The sequence below is a fragment of the Ciconia boyciana genome, chromosome 26 (assembly GCF_034638445.1).
Source record: "Ciconia boyciana chromosome 26, ASM3463844v1, whole genome shotgun sequence".
Taxonomy (NCBI): Eukaryota; Metazoa; Chordata; class Aves; order Ciconiiformes; family Ciconiidae; genus Ciconia; species Ciconia boyciana.
Window position 1 is genome coordinate 1,320,314 of NC_132959.1, and position 28,000 is coordinate 1,348,313.

Below are 28,000 nucleotides of genomic sequence, written 5' to 3' on the forward strand. Positions count from 1 at the left end.
GGGAATGGGAATGGGCTGGGATGGGGCTTTTTTGGGGCGAAACCAGAAACTGGGCATCGCATATATGTATGTACATACAGACACGTATATACACACATATAGCACCTCCCTGCTGCCTCGCGCGGGGGTCTGGACGGGATGGGGGGGTTTCTGGGGGTGGCTCGTGTGCAGCCCCTCGCTCCTGCAGAGGAGGGAGAGGGGGGTGCTGGCTCTGGGGACCCATCGGGGAAGGATTTGGGGCAGCGGGAGAGCGGAGGCTGCAGAGCCGGCCCCGCCAGCCGCACGGACCCACACGCACCCGCTGAGGCTGGGTGGGATGGGGGGGACGGGGTGGGCACGGGGCGGGGGGAGGAGGATGCCCCCCAACCCTCTCCCTCCTCCGGGAAGGTACCGAAAAGAAAGAACTGAATGAGTGGAAGCTCGAAGAGAGTCGGGGCACGTCCCCGCCGTCAGCAAACCCCGAGGGGGTGGCACGGCACGTGGAGTCCAGCCGCCGGAGGAGAAGCGGGGCAGGAGGGTCAGGATGAGCCCCTGAATATCAGGGGACAGTCGTGAGGTACCTGTGGACCCCCGCTGCCTGCGCCCCCCCCCCCCCCCACTTCGGCGCTGCCTGCCAGCCCCTGCCCGCCCTAGACGTGCGTCTGCATCCGCTGCTGGAAGCGCTGCCCGTAGTCCGAGTGCTGGGAGGTGTAGGAGAAGCGGGTGGCACTGGCGTACTTGCCCATGGGGTCGTAGGCATCGTAGGGTGCCCGGTCCAGGCTGGGGGGCTGGCCGTACCCCAGGCGGTAGGTGGCATAACCGGCACCGGCTGGGAAGGCGGCGTGACCCCCGTAGTTCTCGTAAGAGAGCTGACTTGCCGTCTCGCCGCCCGCCGTGCCGGGAGGGGGTCCGGGACCCGGTGCCGCCTCGGCGTTGTAGTCGGACGCGGGGCCGCGGCTGTAGGTGTTGAGCTGAGCGTAGCCGCTGGAGTGGGAGAGGCGGGAGGGCGGGCGGGTGTCGTAGCGCGCTGGGCCGGGGTTGCGGTAATCGGCGTAGAGGACGGTGCGGGAGGACGGGCGGTCCTCGTGGGCACGGACGTTGTAGTAGCCGTTGGTGGGGTCCTGCGAGGAGAGGGGGAGCGGTGGGGGGGATGCACTGAGCCTGGCGGGGCTCTGCAGGGAGAGGGCACACGAGTCCCAGTCCTTTCCCCTCCACCGAGCACCCTGCAGCCACCCGGCTCGGGACAAAACCAGGACCTGCCCCTCTTTTACGCCCCGCGCGCCCCGGCACCATCACCGGACCTTGAGCTCGTACTCCTCGCGGGTGTCGATGGTGTCACAGCGAAGGTCCTGCTTCAAGTCCACGTCATCCTTGAACGACTGCAGGACAGGGGGGGAGAGACGGGCTCGTTCCTCCCTGGTCCCATCCATCCCGGCGTGGGGCAAGGAAGGATGCTGCGGGGTGACCCCCCGGCGTGGGGTGTCCCTTACCGAGTAGATGGCTTTCATGACGCGGGTGGCCGTGGAGACGCTGGCCGTGTCCTCCTCGCGGTCTGTGTGCAGCGTCAGGGGCTCCCTGTTCACCGTCTCCACCTTGATGTCCAGCTTGCGCAGGGTGACGTCCTTGCGGCCTGGGGACACACGGAACCGGGGATGGAGGCGGCCGCCGCCAGCATCCTCCCACCCCCGCCCCGTGGGTGGCATCGCCGCCGTGGATAGCACCCATGGTCCCCTCTGCTGTGGCCACAGACCCCCTGTGCCGCCCACTCACTTCCTTTCCGGCGCCGGTAGAGGAAGCAGGCGAGCGCGACGAGGAAGCTGATGACGAGGATGCTGGCCCCGATGGTGGCACCGGCGATGATGCCCACGGGCAAGACCTCTACAGGAGACGGGGAGACGTTAGCTGGGGACAGGGGACAGGGCACTGCCAGGAGGCGGCCGTGGCAGGAGGACAGCTGTCCTCGCTGAAGCCCCGTTGCCTGCAACGCCCGAGACCTAGCCGGGCTCCCCGGCGTGCCAGGCAGCCGCGGTGCCGTGCCGGCACTACCTTTCTCCTCCAGCTGGATGATGGCGGTCCCCGGCCCGAAGCTGTTCCAGGCCGTGCAGTTGTAGCGGGTCTGGAAGTCGGCGTCCATGACGTTGTTGATGGTGAGGGTGGAGAGGACGCCGCTGCCCGTGTTAGTCCGCTCCACCGTGTACCGCTCCAGCGTCCCTGCCTCCAAAATGTTCTCCTTCCAGGCCCACGCCTGGCCCCGCCGGGGTGGGGGAGAGGGGGCTGCGTCAGCACCCACACCTCAGCGTCGTCCCCAGCACCCCCCCGGCATCCCTGGCCCCCCGCTGCGGCACTCACGATGCGGTCCGGGGGTGGCGTGCTGCCGATGAAACACTCCACCTTGCCGCGGTCCCCACGCACCGCGTACTGCACGGCCTCGCTCGAGATGATGGGGGGTCCTGCGGGAGGCAAGGGGGGGGGCTTGAACAAAACCCCAGGCGGGGGGAGAGCACGCTGCGCCGCAGGCACCGCTCGTCACGGGCGTCGCGACCGCATCAACCCATCCATGTCCTGGATCGGGGTCTGGCATGGGGGGGGGGGGGGGCACTCACCGTTGACGAAGAGGGTGACCTCCCGCTCGCCCACCCCGATGCGGGGGACGATGGCTTTGCAGACGTACTGCCCCGCATCGGCTTGAGTGACGGACTTCAGGTACAGCTGGTTGCTGTTGCTCAGGACCTGGATGCAAGCGCCGTGGAGGCATCAGGGAGGGGGTACGAGACCCCCTTCCCCAGACCACCCCCCCCACACCCCGAGCTCAGGCACTGGACCCTACCATGTTGGACTCCTTTTTGGTCCAGGTGAGGGTCAGCGGCGGGTTGCCGGACCACACGCACGTCAGCGTCACGTCAGAGCCGATGTCCGTGATGGTGGGTTTGGGGTCCACCACGATCCGAGGGGCAACTGGAGGGGAGGGGGGGGAAGAGGGTGAGGAGCAGAGCTGGGGGGGGCTGGCAGCAGCCCGGGGGTGCCGGGGGGGGGCGGGGGGGGCTCAGGCTGGGGGCTGCCCCACTCACAGTGCACATCCACCAGCGTGCTGACGTTGGTGCTGCCGATGTCGTTGTGCACCTCGCAGGAGACGGGCTCCGTGAAGAAGGTGTAATCCACCTGCGTGTCGTACTTGTTCTCCTTGGCGTCCTCGATGATCACCCCCCCCTTGGCCCACCTGGGATGGGGCAGAGACCCGAGGCGGGCGCATTCAGGGGGTGCGCAGGACCCCCGTGGCCCCCCCCAACCCCGTCCCCATATGATGTTGAAGCCAAGCCAGGAGGTTGGGGAGGGCCCTCCTGGGGTCCCGCGGGACCCTCACCTGTAGCCTTTGATCTCGGGGTTGGCGGTCGCCATGCAGGTGAACACGACCCTCTCGCCCTCCTGCACCGTCTGGGGCTGGATGGACAGGGTGACAGTCGGGGGATCTGCGGGAGGGCGGACGGAGCCGTCACGGGTGCTGGCGCAGGGTCAGCGTGGCAGAGGGAGAAGGGACAAAGGGAGAATCCCCCTGCCCGGCGCTGCCCGGGCTGCCTGCATCGCCCCCGCCCCACGCTGGCACCCAGGGCATGGCCCGCGGTGTGGGAGACCCCAAAAGCTCTGATGCTCGCTGTGGGCACCCAGCATCCCTGCCCAGTGTGGGTGCTCGCCATGGGTGCCCAGCATCCCTCCCTGGTGTGGGTGCTCACCGTGGGCACCCAGCATCCCTGCCCAGTGTGGGTGCTCGCCATGGGTGCCCAGCATCCCTTCCTGGTGTGGGTGCTCACCGTGGGCACCCAGCATCCCTGCCCAGTGTGGGTGCTCGCCATGGGTGCCCAGCATCCCTTCTTGGTGTGGGTGCTCTCTGTGGGCACCCAGCATCCCTGCCCAGTGTGGGTGCTCGCCATGGGTGCTCAGCATCCCTCCCTGGTGTGGGTGCTCACCATGGGCACCGAGCATCCCTTCTTGGTGTGGGTGCTCACCATGAGCACCCAGCATCCCTGCCCAGTGTGGGTGCTCGCCATGGGTGCCCAGCATCCCTTCCTGGTGTGGGTGCTCTCTGTGGGCACCCAGCATCCCTGCCCAGTGTGGGTGCCCAGCATCCCTGCCCAGTGTGGGTGCTCACCGTGGGCACCCAGCATCCCTGCCCAGCCTGGGTGCTGGCAGTGGGTGCTGGCGGTGGGTGCCGGGCCCCGGCAGGGCAGAGCCTTCCTGCAGCAGCCACTGGAGGTCGGTGTTCACCACCAAGTCCCAGCCTTGGCCTCCAGCCTGGCACCAGCCGGGTGGGACCGGGCGAATCCCCCCCGTGAGCCCAGCCCCTCTGCAGGGACCCTGCTCCAACCACGGGGCTGGGGTCCCCCGGGCACCCCACGATGCCCAGGTACCCTGAGAACTCATCTCCGGCTCCCTGCCCCAGCTCCACTCCTGTGCCACCGACACGCAGGGATCGTCCCCTCCGCCCCCGGCACCGACTCACGGTGAACGTTGAGCTTGACGAAGGTCTCCTTGCCCGCCGGGATGGCATCGTTGGTGCTGCGGCAGGAGAACACCCGCCCGATGTCGAGGTCGGTTGGGTTGATGGCGAGTTGGCTGGTGGTTGTCTCCCGCTTGCCGTCGGCCAACACCTCCTGCCAGGGAGAGGGGACGGTCCCCGTTGGCTCCCAGCGCCGTGCTGGGGACACCGAGGCACGGCGTGGGGCGGAGGGGACGGACGTGGGGTCCCGGCACGTCCCCGTACCGTGCTGGTGATGGCTCCATCCTGCTGGAGCCCATCCCGGTACCAGACGATGGTGGCCGCCGGCTTGGCGCTGCGTGCCCGGCAAGTCAGGTTGTACGGCGTCCCGGCGCGCAGCAGGATCTCGGGGGCTCCGTCGATGGTGGGGTCCTCGGGGGGGACTGCAGAGGGGAGAGGGGACACCGGGTTGGTGCTGGCTGCCCGGAGCCAGGGCTCCTGCCCGTAGCCCCGGCACAGGCAGACCCCGCTCCAGGCCACGCGATGCTGAAAAATTGATGCAGCTCTGATAAAGGGAGGGTGATTAAGGGCAGCGGAGGCTGACCTCCTCCCTGCTGCCTGCAACTGCAGGCAGCATTTGACAGCGGAGCGTCAACCGGGCCGGCGCCGCCTGGGTATTAATCCCCTTTTTGATCAGGAGCTAAAGCCCCGTTACTGATTTATTAGGGCTCGGCTCTCAGGGAGAGGTAAAGGCGCCATTTGGCAGCGGGAAGGAAACCCTGTGCCGGTAGACGCTGGGGCGGGAGGCTGGCCTGGGGTGTCCCCGACGTGGGGGCTTGGAGAGGGGGGCTCGGGGGGGGAGTTCGTGCCGTGCGTGGGGAGATGGATGCGCTGGAACGGCCTCGGCTGTTTGCGAACTGCCCCGGTAATGATGGAAATGGGGACTGGGTGTCTGGCGGAGGAGTGTGGTTGTAGGATGGGCAGAGAAGGAGGGTCCCCCCTGTCTGGGGACCCCAATACCCACAGGAGCCTCCTCTGCCCAGGGACCCCCATGCCCAGGGACCTCTCTGTCTGGGGACCCCCATGCCCAGGGACCCCCTACCCAGGGACCCCCCTGCTTGGGGAACCCCCTGCTTGGGGAATCTCCTGCCCAGGGACCCCCCTGCCTGGGGACCTCTCGGTCAGGGACCCCCCCTGTCCAGGGACCCCCCCCTGCCTGGAGAACCCCCTTGCCTGGGGACCCCCCTGCCCTGCCCCAGCTGAGCCCCACGCTGGGCAGGGGATGCAGGAGCTTGGCAGGGGATGGAGGAGACCCCCGGGTACCCCCAGCCTTGGCAGTGCCACCCCGAAGTCCCCGCAGCAGGGCTGTTCCCACTGGCTCACAGCCCCCCAGGCCGAGCACGGCCCCTTCGGGCTGGGGGTGTCCGGGGACCGTCCCTGCCCGGGGGTGCGGGGGGATGCTCCAGCGGCTGCGGCGCGGGGAGAGCCGGGCTGCTCAGTATCCCAGCCACATCTCCTGCTCACGCGCCTTTTATCTCCCGTCTTTCTAATGGGAATTTGAATGCCAGGGGAAGAAGGAGAAAGAGGGGGGGGGGGGGAAATTAAGAAAAGCACGAAATCCGCCCTAAAACCCCATTCATGCAACATTTCCACTGCGGCTCTGGCATCTTCTTTCCTTTTTTTTTTTTTTTACAAGACACAAAAGTCAGGGAAATCAAAGTTACTGCACTCGTAGGTCCCGTAACTCAGCCACGGCGTGAATATAGATTAAGGCATTAAAGATAATGGCACATCCAGGCTGCCGGAGGGAAGGGGGAGGGCGGCAGCGCAGGCAGCGACAGCCTTTCCCGCGCCCGAGCAGCCGCGCTGCCTGCGATGGCTTGGGGGATGCAGGGCACGGTGGGGGACATGGGGTACGGTGGGGGACATGGGGTACGGTGTGGGGACATGGGGTACGGTGTGGGGGCTGGCTCCTTACTCAGCACGGTGAGCTTGGCCCGGCGGGACCGCAGCGCGGCCTCGGTGGCCTGGCACTCGTACACGGCGTCATCGGAGAGCTCGGCGTCGGTGATCTCCAGGTTGTACTGGCCCGAGTCGGCCGTGCCCACGATGCGGTAGCGTGGCCAGGCTGCGGGGACAGCACGGAGGGGGTCAGCACGGAGAGGATGGGGGTCACCCAAATTCTCCAGGGCTGGGGGGAATGCTCCAGGGGCCCTTTTTCAGGGAGGAGAGGCCGGTGCGGAAGGGAATCCCCTGTTCATGGAGAAGCGGCTCCTGCCTGTTTGGGCCTGGGCAGACCCAGGGGGCTGCTGGCTTGCAGGCAGGGCTCTGCCTGCGCCCCGTGCCAGCCCCAGTGGGGACATGGGCAGCCAGCGGGGACCTGGCACATGCGGGATCCCTGGTGCATGCGGGATGCTCAGTGCGTGCAGGGACCCCGGTGCATGCAGGGACCGCGATGTGCGCAGGGACCCCAGTGTGCGCAGGGACCCCGATGTGCGCAGGGACCCTGATGTGTGCAGGGATCCTGGTGCATGCAGGGACCCCGATGTGCGCAGGGACCCCGGTGCATGCAGGAAGGAGCAGATCGTGGGCACCCGGCCCCAGCCGGTGCTTCGCTACTGGCGCACGTGGCACCGGCCCCACGGCAGCCGGGGACGCTGCACGGGGAGCTGGGAAACGGGGCGGGGGGAAGCGGTGCCGCAGGAGACGTAACACCCGAGAGCCTCCTGCGCGGTGACAGCCCCTGCCCCACACGGTGATGTCCCCAGAGCCGCCCGCTGCCCCGCGGGTACCTTTGAGCCCCTGCCCCATCCCCAGGGCGAGGCCGTCTTTGGTCCATTGCACGATCCCGGAGTAATTGAGCACCACGCAGGAGAGGACGATCCTCTGGCCGGCCACCACCGTCCGGTCCTCCGGTTCCTCCACGAACCGTGTCTGTGCCACTGGGGACAGAGGATGGGGATCGGCCAGGGCCCGGGGTGCCCCGCACGCCGGTGGCTGTGCCGGCAGCGCTCGGTGCTCCGTCATGCCGGCGGCTCCAGCGCCGTGGAGCTGCCTCCAGCACGGCCCTGCCGGGGCCCCCCCAGAGCTGCCTGTGCGCCTGCAGGTTTCGGAGGGGGCTGCTGGGGATGTGGGACCCCCCAAGCTGGGCTCCACCGTGCCCCCAAGCCCCAACCCCACGCAGCAGCCAGGATTGATCTCGGTGCCCCAGCACAGCGCCCGTCACGCGGCCAGGGGGTATCGACCAGGACGCGGCGGCGGGGACACATGGGATGTGCTAGCGCGGGGGTGCCTGACACATGCGTGTGCTGCCGGCCCCGGGGCACGACATGGGGAGCAGGACCCCGGGAGGGCAGCGGGGAGCGGGGCATCTCGCAGTTCCCCTCCTTAAAAGACTTTTTTCTAAAAGAGTCAAATGATTTCCACCATGGCACGGCAGAAGAGAAGGCAGAAATCCCTTCTGGGGATGAGTGAGCTGCGGATAATGAAGCCGCTAAGTCCCCAGCTCGGCCTCCGCCTGCGTGGCACGACACGGCACGGCACGGCTGTGCTGCTTGTGGGGTGCCCCATGCCCTTGCCATGGTCGTGCCGGGCACAGCCACAGCTCGGGCACCCTGACCCATTTGGGTTTGTCCCCAGCTTGTGCTGCGTCCCCGGAGAGCCGGAGGCTCCGGGCTCCCTCCTGCCTTTGATGCTGCAAACAAAGGCCCTGACAGCTCCCAAAATCCTCACGCCACGGCCCGGGCTGCTGCCTCCCTTCCCGGCAGCGCCCGCTCTCGTGCCGGCCCCGAGGATGCCGTGGTGCCGAGGCACAGCCGGGCTGCCTGTCCCCGCCAAGGGGGATGGGACGCGCTGGCACTTGGCACCCTCCGTGCCATGCCTGGCACGGGGGACCGAAGGGCCACCGTCGCCCTGGTGCCTGCCCGCGGGTCCTGGCACGGGGTGGGGTACGGCGATCCGCAGGGTCTTGAGCTGGAGAGACCCCACGACCCGCGTGCGGCATCCCCGGGTGCCGGGCTGCGCCGAGATGTTCACTGAAAGAGTCAGCATCAGGCATCCCCAAAACCCCAGGCTGGGGCACCCCAGGATCCCTGGGACCTGATACCCTGGGATCGCCGGGACATGGCACCCAGGATCCCTGGGATGGGGCACCCCAGGATCCTTGGGACGTGGTATCCCAGGATCCCCAGGGTGGGGCATCCCAGGATTCCCGGGATGGGGTACCCTGGGATCCTTGGGATGGGGTACCCCTTGATCAGGCACCCTAGGATCCCCAGGATCCCTGGGTTGGGGCACCCCAGGATCCCCAGGATGGGGTACCCAGGGATTCCCGGGATGGGGTACCCCAGGATCCTCGGGACATGGCACCCAGGATCCCGAGGATGGGGCACCCCAGGATCCCCGGGAGGGGGTCCCTGGATCCCTGGGATAGGACACCCCCGCATCAGGCACCCCAGGGTCCCTGCAAGGGGGCACCCCAGCACAACAGGGTGCAGCAAACCGGCCTCACGGCACCGCTGGCCGTGCACCAGGGACCTGCAGCGGTGAGTTGGGGACAGTCACTGCTCCCGGCCACCCTGGGGTGACCCCGTGCCACCGCCCCGGCCCCCCCCAGCCCCAGCCCATGCCTACGCAGCCCCGTGGCCCCCTGGGAGGGGAGACCGAGCAGGGGTGCAGGCAGGGAGGGAGAAAAAGGGAAGGAGAGCGCGGGAGAGGCGGAAAAAAGATGGAGCAGGAATGGGGGGGCCGAGGGGAGGGGGAAATAAAAAAGCAGAGCGGAGATCAAAGAGGAAGGTGCCTGGAGAGAGGTGGGCGTGAGGGAAGATCAGAGCCGGGGAAGGGGGAGCGAGACAGGTAGGAGGAGGCGCAGGCAGCGGCGGCCGCCTGCCAGACAGCACGGGGGGGACCCGCAGCCCCTCTGCCTGCCCGACGGGCAGCGCTGGCCTGGCCCCGGCTGGCACCGGGCTGGCGTAGCGCGGGGCTGGCGCGGCACGGGGCTGGCACGGCACAGCGCGGGCGATGTTTTCGGCAGATGAAGGTGACAACGGCAGGCAAGCGAGGAGCTGCCCGCTCCGGATGCTCTGCCCTCCTCCAGCCGTGCCAGCATGGCCGGCGCAGGGGATGCCCAGCTCCGGCTCCGGCAAACTCCAACTTGGCTGCTAATCCCGGCAGCGGATAACCGGCTGCTGTGGGTATTTAGGCTGCGAGCTCCCCCGGCAGCAGCTCCCTCTTCCCCGGCAAGACGAGGGCCCCACCGCAGCGGGGATGCCCTGTGGTACCCACACGGTGCGGAGGGGACGCGACCGCCACCGGTCCCCCGTACCCATCACCACGCGGTTGTCCCCAAGCACCGAAACACCCATCGACGGGACCCTCCTGCACCCCAGCGCCCGACGCAGCGGTTCCCCAGGGCAGGGACCAGCGGGTGCCAGTGCCACCCGCCTTCCCCACGCCAGCCGAGGTGGCAGGTCGCCAGCGGGTGCTGGCGGCGGTTGTCAGAGCTCGGGAGCCGTCACCACGCGATGCACGCCGGCTCGCGGCGGGCTTCTGCCTCTTTCCCTTTCCCTCGCCTCCTCGAAGGGGCTTTGCTGGGTGCTCCAAGGGACCGGGGTGGGGGGGTTTGGACGTCTCCCCCCATCAAGCGCTGCCCGTCCTGCCGGGCAAAGGGCTGTTTAGTCTGGAGGAGGGCGATACGGGGCCAGCGGGCGCGGGGGAGGCTGCGTGCCGAGCGATTGCCACGGCACAGCGAGCGCTCAAAGTCTTTCCATGTCGCGGGGCCTTGACATTATGCCGCGGAATCGGGCGGCTTCCCGAAGGCTGGAGGCTTAAAAGGCAAGGGGTGCCCCCCTCGCTGCCATGCCCCCCTCGCTGCCGTGCCCCCCTCGCCGCCGTGCCCCCCTCGCCTCGCCACCGTGTCCCCTCGCCGCCGTGCCCCCCTCGCTGCCGTGCCCCCCTCGCCGCCGTGCCCCCCTCGCCTCGCCACCGTGCCCCCCTCGCTGCCGTGCCCCCCTCGCCTCGCCACCATGCCCCCCTCACTGCCATGCCCCCCTCACTGCCGTGCCCCCCTCGCTGCCGTGCCCCCCTCACCTCGCCACCGCGCCCCTCACCACCGTGCCCCCCTCGCCTCGCCACCATGCCCCCCTCGCTGCCGTGCCCCCCTCGTCACCGTGCCCCCCTCACCTTGCCACCGTGCCCCCCTCGTCACCGTGCCCCCTTGCCTTGCCACTGCGCCCCCCTCGCTGCTGTGCCCACCTCGTCACCGTGCCCCCTCGCCTCGTCACTGTGCCCCCTCACCTTGCCACCGTGCCCCCCTCGTCACCGTGCCCCCTTGCCTTGCCACTGCGCCCCCTCGCTGCTGTGCCCACCTCGTCACCGTGCCCCCTCGCCTCGTCACTGTGCCCCCCTCACCTTGCCACCGTGCCCCCTCGTCACCGTGCCCCCCTCGCTGCCATGCCCACCTTGTCACTGTGCCCCCTTGCCTCACCACCATGCCCCCTCACCTCGTCACCGTGCCCCCCTCGTCACTGTGCCCCCTCGCCTCGTCACCGTGCCCCCCTCGTCACCGTGCCCCCTCGTCACCGCGCCCCCTCGTCACCGCGCCCCCCTTGCCTCGTCACCGTGCCCCCTCACCTCGTCACCGTGCCCCCCTCGTCACTGTGCCCCCTTGCCTCGTCACTGTGCCCCCTCACCGCCGTGCCCTCCTCGTCACCGTGCCCCCCTCGCTGCTGTGCCCACCTTGTCACTGTGCCCCCTTGCCTCACCACTGTGCCCCCTCACCTCATCACCGAGCCCCCCTCGTCACCGTGCCCCCCTCGCCTCGTCACCGTGCCCCCCTCACCGCCGTGCCCCCCTTGCCTCGCCACGCGCCCGCCGTGAAGCATTGGCACCTCGGCACAGCTGATCCCAGCCACCCCTCACCCTGCGGCGGGCACTGGGGGGATGGTGGCACGGTAGCCCTGGGCTCTGAGCATGCGTGCACACATGTGTGCACGGGCAGACACGCAGGTGTGCATGGGAACATACCCGTGTGCATGAGAACATGCGTGTGTGCATAGGAACATGCAATGTGTGCATGGGAATGCGTCCGTGTGCAGGGGAATACACACGTGTGCATGGGAACACGTGCATGCGTGCATGGGAATGTGCATGGGAACACACACGTGTGCATGGGAATACACATGTGTGCATAGGAGCATGTGCATGTGTGCATGGGAATGTCCATGCGTGCATGAGAACACACGCATGTGTGCATGGGAATGTCCACGTGTGCATGGGAACACACGCATGTGTGCATGGGAATGTCCACATGGGCGCGGGAACACACGCATGTGTGTCGGGAACATGCCTGGGTGCACGGGAATGTGGCTGTGTGCATGGGAACACACACGTGTGCACGGGAACACATGTGTGCATGGGAACACACGCATGTGTGTCGGGAACATGCCTGGGTGCACGGGAATGTGGCTGCGTGCATGGGAACACACGTGTGTGCATGGGAACACACACGTGTGTCGGGAACATGCCTGGGTGCACAGGAATGTGGCTGCGTGCATGGGAACACACACGTGTGCACAGGAACACAAGTGTGCGTGGGAACACACGCATGTGTGTCGGGAACATGCCTGGGTGCACGGGAATGTGGCTGCGTGCATGGGAACACACACGTGTGCATGGGAACACACGCATGTGTGTCGGGAACATGCCTGGGTGCACGGGAATGTGGCTGCGTGCATGGGAACACACACGTGTGCACAGGAACACAAGTGTGCGTGGGAACACACGCATGTGTGTCGGGAACATGCCTGGGTGCACGGGAATGTGGCTGCGTGCATGGGAACACACACGTGTGCACGGGTACACGTGTGCATGGGAACACACGCATGTGTGTTGGGAACATGCCTGGGTGCATGGGAATGTGGCTGTGTGCACGGGAACACGTGTGTGCATGGGAACACACGCATGTGTATCGGGAACATGCCTGGGTGCATGGGAATGTGGCTGCGTGCATGGGAACACACACGTGTGCATGGGAACACACGCATGTGTGTCGGGAACATGCCCGGGTGCACGGGAATGTGGCTGCGTGCACGGGAACACACACGTGTGCACGGGAACACATGTGCATGGGAACACACGTGTGTGCATGGGAACACACGCATGTGTATCGGGAACATGCCTGGGTGCATGGGAATGTGGCTGCGTGCACGGGAACACGTGTGTGCATGGGAACACACACGTGTGCATGGGAACACACGCATGTGTGTCGGGAACATGCCTGGGTGCACGGGAATGTGGCTGCGTGCATGGGAACACACACGTGTGCACGGGAACACATGTGCATGGGAACACACGTGTGTGCATGGGAACACACGCATGTGTGTCGGGAACATGCCTGGGTGCATGGGAATGTGGCTGCGTGCACGGGAACACGTGTGTGCATGGGAACACACGCATGTGTGTTGGGAACATGCCTGGGTGCATGGGAATGTGGCTGCGTGCACGGGAACACGTGTGTGCATGGGAACACACGCATGTGTGTCGGGAACATGCCCGGGTGCACGGGAATGTGGCTGCGTGCATGGGAACACACACGTGTGCACGGGAACACATGTGCATGGGAACACACGTGTGTGCATGGGAACACACGCATGTGTGTCGGGAACATGCCCGGGTGCACGGGAATGTGGCTGCGTGCACGGGAACACACACGTGTGCATGGGAACACATGTGTGTCGGGAACATGCCTGGGTGCATGGGAATGTGGCTGCGTGCACGGGAACACGTGTGTGCATGGGAACACACGCATGTGTGTCGGGAACATGCCCGGGTGCACGGGAATGTGGCTGCGTGCATGGGAACACACGTGTGTGCATGGGAACACATGCATGTGTGTCGGGAATATGCCTGGGAGCACGGGAATGTGTCTGCGTGCATGGGAACACACACGTGTGCATGGGAACACATGTGCATGGGAACACACGTGTGTGCATGGGAACACACGCATGTGTATCGGGAACATGCCTGGGTGCATGGGAATGTGGCTGCGTGCACGGGAACACGTGTGTGCATGGGAACACACACGTGTGCATGGGAACACACGCATGTGTGTCGGGAACATGCCTGGGTGCACGGGAATGTGGCTGCGTGCATGGGAATACACATGTGTGCATGGGAGCACGTGCATGGGTGCATGGGAATGTCCATGCGTGCATGGGAACACACGCATGTGCGTCGGGAACATGCCTGGGTGCACGGGAATGTGGCTGCGTGCACGGGAACACACACGTGTGCACGGGAACACACGTGTGCGTGGGCAGAGGCGGGCGGGCGGGGTCCCTGCAGGGCTCGCCCGTGCTCCCGGCGGGCCCACGCGTGGCTCCTGCGTGGTCCCCGGGCGCGGGGACCCGGCGGGGGCCGGGGAGCCCCACTCCCGGCCCTGTCTCCCCCTGTTCATCCAGCGAAGGGCTGATTAAGCCCTGGGGCTGGTGCTCCAATCTCCCTCTCTCTCCTCTCGCTATTAAACTCAGGGTTCAAAGGAAAGCTTTTTATTCGCGCTGACAGCTTTCAGATGGAGCTAAATCTCTCCGTGCTAGAGGTTTTTTTTTATTATTATTTTATCTCTCTCCCTCCTCCCCTTCCTCTTCTCGCTGCTTTTAAATTTAAGCCTTTCCCCCTTCCTCTTCCCAAGTTGTTCGCTTCTATTTATATTGAAAAAAAAAAAAAAATAGACAGGGAGGGGAAAAAAAACCCCACCCTCCGCTGGTTTTATTCTGTGGGAGAGAAAAGAGGATTTGGCTTCCTTGTGGCCCTGCCCGGCAGAGCGGAAAGGGAGAGATGGGAGAGGAGGGCAGGATGAGACCGCGGCTGGATGCTGCGGATGGGGCATCGCTCCTGTCCCCGTCCCCGCCGCTGTCCCCCCTCCGCTGTCACCGCGCTGTCACAGCCCTGGTGCCAGCGCCCCGAGCCACTCTTCACCCGGCGCGAGGCAATGGTACGGGAAAAAAAAAGCGCAAGCGCTGCAGCCAGCCCTGAAAGAACCCGACAGGAGCCAGCGATGGAGGGGACCCCGCGGACCCCTCGCCTGCGACCGGCTGCACGGGGAAACTGAGGCACGGAAGGGGGCTGAGCCCAGCCCCAGCCAGCAGCACCGTGGCCCGCTGATGGATCCCGCCGGGGACGCAGCCGCTGCAGGGTCCCATCCTGCCGGGTGCTGGCAGGGCGGTGCCGTGCCTCGCCGGGGGGACGTGCCGGCGCTGAGATGTGATCGGCCCTGGCACGTCCCCGCGCTCCCCCTGCTCCGCCCGGCGTCGGGGGCTATTTTAGGCTCCAGCAATTTGGGTCTTTCAGCAAAACCCGGCCGCGTCTCAGGGCCGGGATGCGGGTGGGCTGGTGGGGCTGGCCGCGAGGCCGGTGACCCCCACCCTGCGTGTCCCTGGGGTCCCAGGGTGGCAGCGGGAACCCATCCTGACCCCAGGACAGGGAGCGGGGCTGGGACAGGGCTCCGGCGACATTTCTCGGGGAGGACGGTGTCCCGGGGCCCCATCCTCGTTTTGGCGATGCCCCCGACCATCTCCCGCAGCATCCGCAGGTCACCGCTAGCCCCGGCAGGACGGGGACCCAACCGGTGGCCACCCGACCCGGCAACGCGCTCGCCCGCAGCTCCCAGCCAGTAAATTGATATTTGCTAGAGAAGGTCCCCGTTGCCATCAACAATTTATGAGCCTCCTTCGCCGCGATTATCCCGGCACGACAGCGCTGGCCGGGAACAGGCCGAGCCGCGCGCTCTGAAAGCAGCTTGGCAGGAGAAGCCGCTTCCGCTCCTTGTTCGAAGTCACTCAATGCCCTCTTCTATTTTCTTCTCTTTCCTCTTGGCTTTTTAACGCTAACGTGGCTGGATGGTGGGTGGCGAAGCCAGAGCGGCTCCGCGGAGGACCCTGGGATGGTGATGCCGGGGGTACCGGCAGCCGGGGACCCATCCCGGTGCCGGCCGCACCATTTGGGGGTCACAGCTCTGTCCCCCGCCCCGGCTTCGTTATCAGCCCCCGGCGCATCCTCGTCAAAAAGGCATCGACCCCATTTGACCAAAATCTCTCTCCTATAATCCCGCTCTGATTGACATTAATTGAATATTACTATCCTTTAATTCCTCATTAATTGAATCCTGCAGCCGCTGCTCCGTGATGTGTGGGGAGCTGGCAGCATCCCCGCTTGTCCCCATCCCTGTCCCCATCCCCGCCGTGCCAGCATCCTCGGCGGCCGGTTGTCCCCATCCCCGTCCCCATCCCCGCCGTGCCAGCATCCTCGGTGGCCGGTTGTCCCCATCCCTGTCCCCATCCCTGCTGTGCCAGCATCCTCGGTGGCCGGTTGTCCCCGTCCCTGTCCCCATCCCCGCCGTGCCAGCATCCTCGGCGGCCGGTTGTCCCCATCCCTGCCATGCCAGCATCCTCAGTGGCCAGTTGTCCCCATCCCCGTCCCCATCCCTGCTACGCCAGCATCCTCGGTGGCCCGTTGTCCCCATCCCCGTCCCCATCCCTGCCATGCCAGCATCCTCGGTGGCTGCTTGTCCCTGTCCCCGTCCCCGTCCCCATCCCGGCTGCCTCTGGACCCTGCGCCCTGGCTCTGCTCCCGGCGCTGGCGGGTCCTCCCCGTCCCGGCAGGAACGGAAAGTATTTCAACACCATCATATGACGCCAGCGCATCGTTGGCCAGCGCCCAGCGCCCAGGCTTGGGAGGCACCAGGACGGGGCCACATCCAGCCCGCCCCCCCCGCCGCCATCTCGGGGGGCATCGCTTCGCCCAGCCGAGCGTCCCCAGCTGCCGCTGCGTTTGACCCCGTTACTTCTGCACGTGCGATGGCGGTGGCAAACCGGGGCTGTTTTAACCCAAAACTCCCCCCAGGAGGGGAAACCAGGTGTGGGGTGGGGGCACGGGAGCCCCCACAAACCACCCACAGACCCCCCCACCAAGGCCATGCCGTGCCTCAGTTTCCCCCGGGGCTGCACGTCCCTCCCCGTGGCTGGGTACACGTGGGCATCCCCAGCGTCCCCGGCAGGCTGGCAGGGTGCTGGCGGGGGCCGCTCCGTGCCTCCCCCCTCCGCTCCCTGCTCCCAAAGCCAGTGGTAGCGAAGCTCTCTAGGGAAAGGATGCTCCAGTTATTTTCATTTTTTAAAAGGCAAAATTATAAAAACAAATGAGGAGGAGATTGGTTCCCCTCCCCCGGCCCCACCGCCTCTCCTCGCCACCCGCTTTCGGCAGCGCCGGGTCCCCAACGCCTCCCCGCGCCCCGCCTGGGGTCACCTTGACCGTGCCCCCCCGGCACAGCATCCCCCGGCGCACCGGGATGCGGGACGGGCACCCATGGGGACCGGGGCTCCCCATCCCCTCCACGCCACCGAAGCGCCCATGGTGACCCCGGCTCTGCCGTCCCTCCGTGTCCCCAGCAAACCCATGGGCCACGTCCCCCCGCCGCAGCACTGGCTTCTCCCGTAACCTCCCGATTTCTCATTTCCCGGCCCGGCCGCCATCGCTGGTGACACCAATCTCACAACAAATTTAGCAGCTCATTTCCCGACCGATCAAATATTCCACCTCGATTATTCCCTGGGCAGGGGAGACGGGCGCCGCCGCGCCGCGCCGGCACCTCCGTGTCGGACCCCATCGATAGCCCAGTGGGGGGACGCCTGCGGCAGCGGGGACAGGCCCTGGTACCCCGGGTACCGCTCCCCGGGCAGCATCCTCAGGTTGTGACGGTCCCCAGCAGATGCTGGCCGTCCTCACGGGGAAACTGAGGCACGGGGAAGGAAGAGATCGAAGGGAGATGGGGGTCCAGCAGCCCAAGGATAACCCTGTCCCCTCCGCCGCCGGCGTGACCCCACGCTCCTCGTCCCAACCCATCCCCAAATTTTCCACCCTGCCTTTTACGACCAGCCAGGGCACACGGCGGGGGAAGATGGGCCGAGGCCCCGGGTCGTCATTAGAGGCAGGATAAAAATATGCAACGCGGGGACCGTGCAAAACAATTTTCAATTAAAATCTCGTTGGGAAGAGGCATAAATACCGGGGGAGATGACGTGGTGGAATTGGGTTCTATTTTTCCTTCCCGAGGAGCCTTAAATATTCCCCACCTAATAATAATAATATAAAAAAAATGAACTCCCGACTTACGAAACAACATATAAATTCCCCTCGTAATTACATTACTTTCAGCGCTGCAAAGATGCCAATAAAATATAAACCAGCGCCGGGCAGAGAGAGGAAATATAGATGAAAATAAATGAATTGCTTCAGTGCGTTACGGCAAACGAGCCAGGCTGGGGGGGGACGGGGACCGTGGGGCGCGGTGCACGTCCCCAAGGCCACACATGGGGGTCCAGCGTCGGGTGCAGCCCCCCTGGACCCTGAAGAGGTCCTGAGGGTTCATCCCACGGGGACCCTGGTTTGGGGGTCCCGGCAGGAAGCCCGGCACCCCCACATCCCGCTCCTGCCCGCAGCTCCTGTCCCCCCCAGAGGCTGGGGGGGGGGGGGGGGGGCTTTGTCTCCGTCCCACCTGCCCCACGCCGGGGAGGGACCCGTGGGGCACCCAAAGTTGGTGGAAAAACTCGGCTCCTTTCTCCCGCCGTTAACCCCGGTGAAAGGGGGCAGCCAGGCAGAAAGACAAAGGGCTTGGCCGGCCCGAGCGGGGCGATGTGGGGGGCTCGGGGGGCTGCGGGCAGGGGCTGCGTGGGGCCGGAGCGGGGCGATGTGGGGGGCTCGGGGGCTGCGGGCAGGGGCTGCGTGGGGCCGGAGCGGGGCGATGTGGGGGGCTCGGGGGGCTGCGGGCAGGGGCTGCGTGGGGCCGGAGCGGGGCGATGTGGGGGGCTCGGGGGGCTGCAGGCAGGGGTTGCGCGGGGCCGGAGTGGGGCGATGCGGGGGGCTGCGTGCTTGCATGGGAGTGCGCGCGTGCGTGCGGGTGCGTGCACCAGCGGTGTGCTTGCACGGGCGTGTGCGTGGGTGTGTTTGCACAGGGGTGTTTGTGTGCACGCGTGTGTGTGGGTGCGTGCACCGGCTGTGTGCTTGCACGGGCGTGTGCGTGTGTGTGCACGTGTGTGCATGCACCGGCTGTGTGCTTGCACGGGAGCGTGTGTGTGCACGTGTGTGCATGCCCCGGCTGTGTGCTTGCACAGGCGTGTGCATGTGTGTGCACGCACCAGCCGTGTCCTTGCAAGGGAGTAGGTGTGCATGCCCCGGCTGTGTGCTTGCACGGGAGCATGTGTGTGCACGTGTGTGCATGCACCAGCTGTGTGCTTGCACAGGAGCGTGTGTGTGCACGTGTGTGCACACCAGCTGTGTCCTTGCAAGGGAGTATGTGTGCATGCACCAGCTGTGTGCTTGCACGGGCGTGTGTGTGTGTGTGCACGTGTGTGCATGCACCGGCTGTGTGCTTGCACGGCCGTGTGCATGTGTGTGTGTGTGTGTGCACGTGCGCGTGTGTGTGTGCACGTGTGCGTGCACCAGCCCTGTCCTTGCAAGGGAGTAGGTGTGCATGCACCGGCTGTGTGCTTGCACAAGAGCATGCATGTGTGTGCGCGCACCAGCCCTGTCCGTGCAAGGGAGTAAGTGTGCATACACCAGCCGTGTGCTTGCACGGGAGCGTGTGTGTGGGGGTGTGTGCGTGCACCAGCGGTGTGCTTGCACAGGCGTGTGCATGTGTGTGTTTGCACAGGGGTCTTTGTGTGCACGCGTGTGTGTGGGTGCGTGCACCGGCTGTGTGCTTGCACGGGCGTGTGCGTGTGTGTGTGCGCACTAGCCCTGTCCGTGCAAGGCAGTAGGTGTGCATGCCCCGGCTGTGTGCTTGCACGGGCGTGCGTGTGCATATGTGTGCATGCACCGGCTGTGTGCTTGCACAAGAGCACGGGGGTGCGCGTGCACGTGTGTGCATGCACCGGCTGTGTGCTTGCACGGGAGCGTGCATGTGTGTGTGTGTGCGTGCGCACCGGCCTGTGTGCTCGCACAGGAATGTGTCGGGGTGTGTGCGTGCGCCAGCTGCATGCTTGCACGCGTCCGTGTGTGTGCGCACCCCAGCTGCGCGCTTGCACGGGAGTGCGTGTGCACATGCGTGTGCGTGCGTGTACCCGCTGGGTGCTTGCACGGGAATATCTGTGTCTGTAAGAGCTGGGAGCGTGAGCGCAGGCCATGTGTGTGCGCACACGTGTGTGCCTGTGTGTGTGCACACGTGTGTGCCTGGGTGTGCAGCCATGTGCACGCCCCGGGCGAGGACAGACACCCCCGCGCCGCCCCCAAACGAGCTCCATCAGCCCCACAGCACCCCTGGGTGGGGGGTCCCTGCTGGGTCCTGGGGGGCCTTTGCACGCTCCTGGCTCTGAGCAGGGGTCGAGCTGCGCCTTTCGTGCTCCGCAGAAGGGGCGAGGGCGCAGATCGGAGCTGCCTTCGCACCCCAGCCTTCCTCCTCCTCCTCCTCCTCCTCCTCCTCCTCCTCCTCCTCCTCCTCCTCCCGGCGCTGCCCTTTGCACCGCTGCCAAACAAAGGCCTGGGCTGCAGATGTGCGGGACGCTGCAGATGTTGCTCCCGCTTGGGTTTGCTGGGGTCAGCCCACCCCTCTCCGCCCCCCACCCCACCCCAGCAGCCCCCCCACCCCGGGCATCCCACCCTGCCCAGCGGTCCCGCACCCCAAGCATCCCACCCCATATCCCACCCCATGCAGCCTCCCCAGGGACACCCAGCGTCACCCTGTGGGGACCCGAGCCAGCGACAGAGCCCCACAGCGAGGACGCAGACCCCGGCCCGAGCCCCCCCGAGGGGACCCAGGCGTGCGGGCACCCCCCCACCCCCGAGGAGCTGGCGGAGCCTCTCCCCTTGTTATTTCCTCTTCATTTCTGGGGCTGTCAGAATTATGGAGCAGCGCTGTTTATTGGCTTGAGTTTAATTAATTTGTGTAATATCCCTGTTAGGAACAATGTCTAATTAAGACTTTTGTTTGTGTGTGCGCGGGGAGGGGGGGGGGAAGCTCTTCTTTGGGAAAAGGGGAGTGGGGGAAATAAAAATCCCTAATCATTAATGAAGGGGGAAAAAAAAAATATTTAAACAGGGCTGGCATCCTTCCACCAAGCTGCTGGTAAGCGCTCTCGTTACAGATGTCTTAATGAGACATCTCTTAATAATGGGATTATCATTCACATTGAATCGGGACAAGCAGCTGTGAGAGCGCGAGGCTCCGATACGGGCCTCCGCGCCCCAACGTACGGAAAAGGATGAGTCAGAGGACGAGCCCCGGCTTCGTTCGCTGCCCCGGGAGCTCTCCTTAGGGACAGGGACCCCGTGTGCGATGGGGCGTGCGCGCCCCGCGCCGTGCCTCAGTTTCCCCATGGGCAGCTCGAGTCCCGACGGGTAAAGGCGGCACCGCGAGCGTGGGTAACGAGATGAGGTTAAATTCCACATCGCCGCCGGAGTTGGCAGCAGCTCGTTTCGATCCTCGGCAAATGGGGTTTAATAAAAAACCTAATCCGGGAGGAAACGGGTTTGAAGGCGGGGGGGGGATAAAAAATCGATGGGGACGGGGTGCGGGTTGGCGTCTCCCTCCGGCCGGACCCCAAATGCGGTGGGGACCCCAGGTCGTCCCTCTGGCCTGGGTGCTCCCTTCCCTCTCCGCTCCCGAGGGGAGAATACGGGCAGGAATTTGGGCTCCTTCCTCCCCAACCACGCCTGGCTGCGGAGTCATCGCCCCGGCACGGCAGCGGGGGGGACCTGGCGGGGTGGGAGCCCCCCCGAGAGCTGCCCACCCAACCCACAGGGCTCCCCACGCCTCCCTGTGCTGGGGAACCCCAGCTGCCACGTTGGACCCTAAACCGGCCACGTGCCCTCCCCCCGGGAGGATTTGGGGCTCTCGGGTCCCCCAGGGACCCATCACCCCACTGGGGCTATTTGGGGGGGTCCCGGAGAAGTTTGAGCCCAGCAGTTCCCACACCAGCTTGGTCACCCCAAGCTGGGTGCCGGGCTCCCCGCGGCTCGGGGGGGGTTATGAGCATCGTGTTTCTGACTGGGGGGGGACCCATCCCGCCGGGGTGACCCTAGATTTGGGGGGGACGCAGCCCGCCCTCCCCTCCGGGGCTTTGCAAATCCTGCTCAGGAGAAGCTGGAGCTGGAGGGAGCAGCCCTGGCTCCTGCTCCCCGCTCCTGCGGTCAGAGCCCAGCAATGATCCCACAAGCCTGGAATTTGAGGAATTTCCTGCCAAGGCTCTCTGGAAGACGAGGGAGAGAAAGAAAACCCAGAGCTTAACCCTCAGCTCCCCACACCCGCCCCACAGCGGGCAGGGGGCTGAGACCCCAGGCAAGGGACTGGTGGGGATGGGGGGCATTTGGGGGGGGGGGAGCGTTTAGCTTTGGGGGTTGCTTCTCGCTGTTCCCCAGCTTTTTGGGCCAACGCCGCCGTGTGCAGAGCCGGCCGGAGAGCCTGGGCCCTGCATGGGGGTCGCCCACGTTGATGGGGAAAGCAAAGCGCTTCGTGCCTCAGTTTCCCCACTGCCGCGCTCCTGCCTCCTCCTTGGCCCCAGGGAGCCCGCTCCAGCCTCCACCCAAACACAGCACCCTGCAGCACCCAGCCCATCACCCTGTGGCCCCCAGCCCATCACCCTGTGGCCCCCAGCCCATCACGGGCCCCCAAGACACCTCCGGCAGCCCACCGGCCCGGCCAGGGGGGGCTCAGCACCCCCAGCCCTCCCCGAGGACACACGATGGGGCTCTGCATGCCCCGAACCGAGGCTGGCAGCGGCGCAGGACGGGAAATCCCCTCTCGAATGTTTAAAGCTATTATTTTAAATCGACTCCACTTGAAAGGCCATTTTTTTTAAAATAAAAAAACAAAAAGGGAAGGGAGGAAGCAGGAGAGGAGGCGGCTGGAGCCCCCCACTCCCCCTGCAAGGGGTTACGAGGGTCCTGCTCTGCCTGGGGGAGCGATGGGAACCGGGCACCCACCCCAGCCCTGGGCACCCAGACCAGCCCCGCTTTGTCCTCGGCACCCTCCGAGCCCGGCAGCGGCACCAGGATATTCCCATCTCCAGCGCCACGGTGCTCCCGTGCCCGGCGGGGACTCGGTGCCCGCGAGGATGCTCGGAGACAACCTGGGGAGGGGGCAGCCGGGGTGCCCCCCAATCCCGCAGCTCCCGTGGGATGGGCCCACGGGTGTCCCCGGTGTCAGCGGCTAGGGGCGGCGTGTTTGCCCCGGGAGAGCCCAGCCGGGGGGCTGCAGCCTTCGTCCCGCTCCTCTGCATCGCCCCGCCGCTCTGCCCGCTCCTCCCAGGGGCCGCACGCCCGCACCCCCTTGCACGCCCACGCGCTCCCTCGTGCACCCCCACGCTCCCTCGCGCGCCCCTGCACATGCGCGCTCCCTTGCACGCCCGCGCGCTCCCTTGCACGCCCGCGCGCTCCCTTGCACGCCCGCGCGCTTTCCCCGGCTCCTTTTCTTTGCCGTTCCTATGGCAACCCCTCCAAGGCGCACAACCGCTCTCCGATTGGAAATAAAAGTTGTTTTTCCTCCCCTCCTCCTTTACTCCACTCTTTCGCTTTTCCCCCCCCTCTTATTTTGATTTCCATTTGGATCATAATCCGCCCGTTGCCATGGCAGCGCTGGCAGCCCTTTATGTCCCAGCCCTCGCAGAAAAGGCCTCTCTCCCCCTTTTTCCCTTCCCTGCACCTTCCCCAAGCGGGTTCGCTCTTTAAATCCCCGCTTCCCGCCATCCCCTCGCGGCAGCGACCCCGGCATCGCCGGGATCCAGCCCGCCACCAGGGCCTGGCGTCACCGCCTGCGCCACGTCTGATGCCACGCCGACGGGACTTTGGCGGCGGGTGGGTGGAATGGAGCTCCTTTTCCAGCTCCCAGCCCCGACGGATGCATCCCAGCAAAGTCCAGGCTGGATCCTGGACCGGAGCTCCGTCCCTTTTCCAGCTACCCTTAACTCTGCCCCGTCGCCCGGCCGCCCTCCTCGCCGAGCATCCTCTGGGCTGGCAGCCCGTGCTGCCCGCTTGCCCACGCGGAGGGTGACGCGGTGGCCACGCCGCCGCCGAGAGAAGTGACGTAGGTCACGCCGCCGGCGCGGGATGGTCCCTCTGTCCCCTCCATCGTCCCCGCGCCTCCCTCCCGCGCCGTGCCCGCTCCTGGCTGGGAGCAGGAGGTTATGAAAATGAGCTGTGTGCCCAGGAGACTGTAATTATCTGCTAAGTGTGAAAGCTAGAGTGATTAATTAAGAGATAATAAAAAGAAAAGGAGGCTAGAGAGGGAATAACGGATGCTTTGATGATAAAACCTGAGGTAAGGCAAGCAATTAGGGGAATCTTTATGGAGAGTTAGCTATAATCCCCGCGTTGCCCGCGTGGCGGGGGGCTGCGTGTCGGCCGGCCGGACCCACAGACGGCGGCGGAGGAGCAGCGAGGCCGGGCAGCCACCGCACGCCACGGTCCCGCGACTGGAGCTGGCTCCGGCATCCCCGGGGATGCGCTCAGCGGGACGGGCGCGCATCCCGGCGAGCCGGGCGGTGGGATCCCAGGTAGGATCTAGGCCAGGAGGAAAGCTGGCTCGGGATTAAACCAAGCCCGAATTAAAGGATGGGAATGGAATTAATGCTGCTCAGCTCTGGTCGGTGGGAGAGAGGTGCCCAACGACCCTGATTTCACCTCTGGACGGTTGGGTTGCCAGAGGCCACCGCGGACGGACAGACGGACAGCTCTGGGTCCCGCAGAAAACAGGCGGGGTGCTGCCGGCGCAGGCAGCGCTCCGGGCCGGCGGGGAAGGCTGCCGGGGGGCTCTGCGGTTGGGCTGGCTGCCTCCCCGCCGGTGAACCGGGCCCCGGCGCGGCAGCGGGTGATTCAGCCCTGGCACGGGCTGCCCAGGCAAGTCCCGGCACGGGGCGGTGGCTGCCATGGTGGGGCCCATCCCGCCGGCCCCAAAGGCTGCCTCGGCCCCGGCAGCGCAGCGGGGCAGAGCCCAGGGCCGGATCCAGACCCCGCCGTGGGGCTGCGGTGCGTCCCTCGCTCGCTCTGCTCCCCTGCGGAAAGATGGAGGCATCCCCAGGGTGGGGAAGGGGCTTCATCCCCTTCCCGCACCCGCCCCGGAGAAGGGAAAAGCATCGGCAAAACCCCACCAGCGCCCGCGAGCCCGCATCCCGGTCGCCAAAATGGTTTCCTGAAGGGCGGCTGCGGGGCTGGGGGTGCCATCCTGCTGCGGGGAGCCTGCGGTGACCCGCCGCGGCTCCGTCCCTCCACCGAGGGGTTTTGGGGACAGGGTCCGGAGGGGTGTCGGGTACGATCGCGGCGAGCCAGGCTCCTGCCCGGAGGGGACGTGGGGGACGGCTGGCACGGGTTTGCACGGCATCAGGGGGTAGGGGGGCACTGCTGCCGCGCTGCCGGACACGGTGAGGCCAAACCGGAGCCAGAGACGGATCAGCCCCTCCAGGAGAGCAGCCTCGGGCCCAGGGCACCGCATGCCCGCACGGGTGGTGGGGTCACCCCAGGCAAGCGCCCGAGGGAAGCCCGGGGACCCCCAGGATCGGGCAGAGCCCTGGGGCCACCAGCATGGCCACTGGTCCCTGGATGCCCGTGGCCAGGGCGCAATGCTGAACACCACCGGCTCCGGGGTGGCGGTGAGGGCCACCGTCCTCCCCCACCGCCACGTCTCAGCCCCGGAGCGTCTCCCAGGGGGCTTTTATTACCCTGCAGCAGACGACGGTCATCTTACAAACCACATCACGCCACCGCGGCTCCGGTGGCGTGCAGGGAGCCGAGCCGCTGCCGCTCCGCCGGAGGGAGGACGGGCACCGTCCCCATCACCTCCCTGGCTGCGCCGGTACCACCGGGACCTTCCCTCGCCTCCTTCCCCCTCGGGGAGCCACCGAGGTCCATCAACGTGCGGGATCTGGGCCAGCCAGGGTGGCCCTGTGCCCCGGCACCGTCCCTCCTGCTCCGGCACCGTCCCTCCTGCCCCAGAAATCTGGGGCCAAGGGGCCACATCCCGCCGTCCCAGCTCGCCTGAAAAAGTCACCAGCGAAGGGACCAGCCTGACCTCGAACCACCCGCTGCCACCCCTGCTCCTTCAGCGGTGACGTCTCCCAAGGGAGCGGGGCTCAGCTGGGGCACGCAGCGAGCGTGCCGGGTCTCAGAGCCACGCACCGGGGTGGCCCACGAGCCCCAGGGGGCTGGCATGAGCCCCCCCGCTGCCACCCCTCCCTCAGCCCCCATCTCTCTGCTGTTTCAATTTTGCTGCTTTGGAGAGGGAAGAGGGGAGGGGGGCGGGGGGGATAAAAAAAAAAACAAAACAACCACCCCCCCACGGAGAGAAAGAGAAGAAGAATCGCCCAGAAAATGAATAAATATTTCAATCTGAGGCGCAATCACGGCGAGTGATTGAAACGGGGGGAAGAATAATGGGTTTCATTTAGATAAGATACAGAAAATTATTTAGTGAGAAATGAAGAGTGATGAAACCCATTCAACATCTTTGTGTGCAACGACATGAATGGCACCGATCCCCCCCCCGCACACACGTGCGCACACGACCAGCACGGCCCCGGCTCCGGGGGAGGGAACCCCAAATTTTGCCCCCCAACAAGAGTGGGACCCCCCCAGCACCCCTGTTTAGAGCAAGGCTTCTCTCCGAGGCAAGAACAAAACTTAGATGGTGGGGACTGCCACGGGACGGGGCTGCTCGGGAGGGACCGGGGGGTCACCGCGGCCCGCGTCCAGGGATGTGACCCCCCGATCCCCGCCACGCCGGAGCCCTGGGCTCAGCCATCCGGCTCTTCCCTCCACCGAAGCGGCGATGCCGGAGCTGGGCCCCTCTCGCCGACGACATCCACATGGCACCGGGTGGGAGAGCGGGCGCTTTTGTTCCTGGGAGGGCAGCGGAGCCCTGCGCGGGGGAGCCTGGGATCTGCCCCCCCGGCCCCCTAAGAAGCTTTGCACGCTCCTTTTAAACCCTGGGTCGACTCAATTTTTTTTTTTTTTCCCCTCCTCCTGGCATCTTAGCAACGCCGCCCCCTTAATTAAAAATTAGATTGGATTTTGCAGCAGGGAAGGAGCCGGAGGCCGTGCAGGGGCTGCAGCGGCGCAGGGCAATGCCCGGCTCCAGCCCTGCGGAGGGACGAGCCGGCTGAGACCTCGCGAGCTCGCTGCACGCATGGCACGCTTCCCCTCGCGCGGCGGGGCAGGGAGGCCCTGGGGGGCAGCGGGGCTGTCCCCCCACTCCGCTCCTCTTGCTCTGCGTGACCTTGGCCGAGCAACCCCCCGTGCCTCAGTTTCCCCGAGAGGGCACAGCGCAGCCCTTTGGGGGTCAGAGAGGGACCTGGGAGGGGGGCTGGGGCTGCCCCCCCGCTTGCAGCAAGCCCTGGAGAGCAAGTGGGGGGGAAGAGGGTGCCCCCCGCTCCCCCCGGCCCCTCTCCCAGGGGCTGCCCGGGTCAGGAGCCAGGGGTCCTGGCTGCCCCCCCAGAGTTACCCCCTCCGCTCCCTGCGGGGGGATGGCAGCCCCCCCTCGGCTCCCCCCCACCATCGCCATGTGCGGGCCGGGTCCCCCCGTCACCCTCAGCCCCGGGTCCCCCCAGCAGCTGGGGTGCCCACGGCCGGGTCCCCACTGCTGGGCCACCCTCCTGACCCTGGGGTCCCCTCGCCTGCCCGACACCCCGCAACCCCCCCCGGACCCCGACTCCTCCGGCCTTGCCGCCACCTCCCCGGCAGCACCGGGCCCTGGGAGCCCCACGGGACCGGGATGGGGGGGACCGGCACTCAGACTGGGGGGGGGACACACACCCCACGACGACGACAAGACCTTGACCCCACACCGGGGCATCCAAGAGGACCAGAACCGGGGGAACAGACGCAGCCCCGGGGTGGGGAGAACCGGACCCGGCTCCATCAGGACCCCCCCAATAAGGGGTGGGGGGTCCACGAGGACCGGACCCGGGGTACCAGCACCCGGGCCCGAGTCCTCCGGGCAGGCAGTTCGGGGTGGGGGGGTGGGGGGGACGACGGACGCCAGGTCCCCGCCCCCCCCCCCCGGACCGAACCGCCGGTTCCGGCGGGACGAAGCCTCCGCGTTCCCCGGTCGGAGCCGCTCTCATCCCAGCGGGAACGGGCGGCACCGGGAGCGACCGGAGCCGCTTCGCCCGAGCCGAGCCCGGGGCTGGAGCGCTGCCCGCAGAGTTGGGACGCGCACTTCGGGCGGCCCCGCGCTGCCGCCGCCCGGTACCCGAGAGCCGGTGCCCGGTGCCGGTACCCACCTTGCCCGTGGGTATCGGCGAGAGTCAGAAGGCAGAGGAGGAGGATCCGCATGCTCCCGTCCCGGCCGCGCTCCGGGCGGGGGGCGCGGGGGGTGGCCGCTGCCCCGCTCCGCCGCCCCGCTCGGCCCCGCGCCCCGGTACCGGCACCGCTAGAGCATGGCCCGGGCGGGCAGGGCCGGGGAAGGGCGGCGGGCTGGGCCGGGCTGAGCCGGGCCGGGCTGGGCTGGGCCGGGCTGGGCTCCGCTCCGCCGGCTCCGCTCCGCGCCGCGCCGAGCCCCGGAGTGCGCGGCCGGGG

General features: G+C 66.7%; 1 protein-coding gene across 1 annotated transcript; it reads right to left on the minus strand.

The window, feature by feature from the left end:
* KIRREL1 (kirre like nephrin family adhesion molecule 1) lies at nt 1-28,000 on the minus strand. The gene is made up of 15 exons (XM_072846562.1): nt 27,706-28,000; nt 7,243-7,392; nt 6,429-6,578; nt 4,736-4,893; nt 4,475-4,625; nt 3,341-3,446; nt 3,048-3,196; nt 2,807-2,934; nt 2,583-2,709; nt 2,329-2,429; nt 2,026-2,224; nt 1,750-1,857; nt 1,470-1,609; nt 1,281-1,358; nt 1-1,100 (listed from the first exon to the last, which is right to left on the minus strand). Exons 1-15 carry the CDS (start codon nt 27,755-27,757, stop codon nt 630-632), a joined length of 2,268 nt encoding a protein of 755 aa, XP_072702663.1. The 5' UTR covers nt 27,758-28,000; the 3' UTR covers nt 1-629.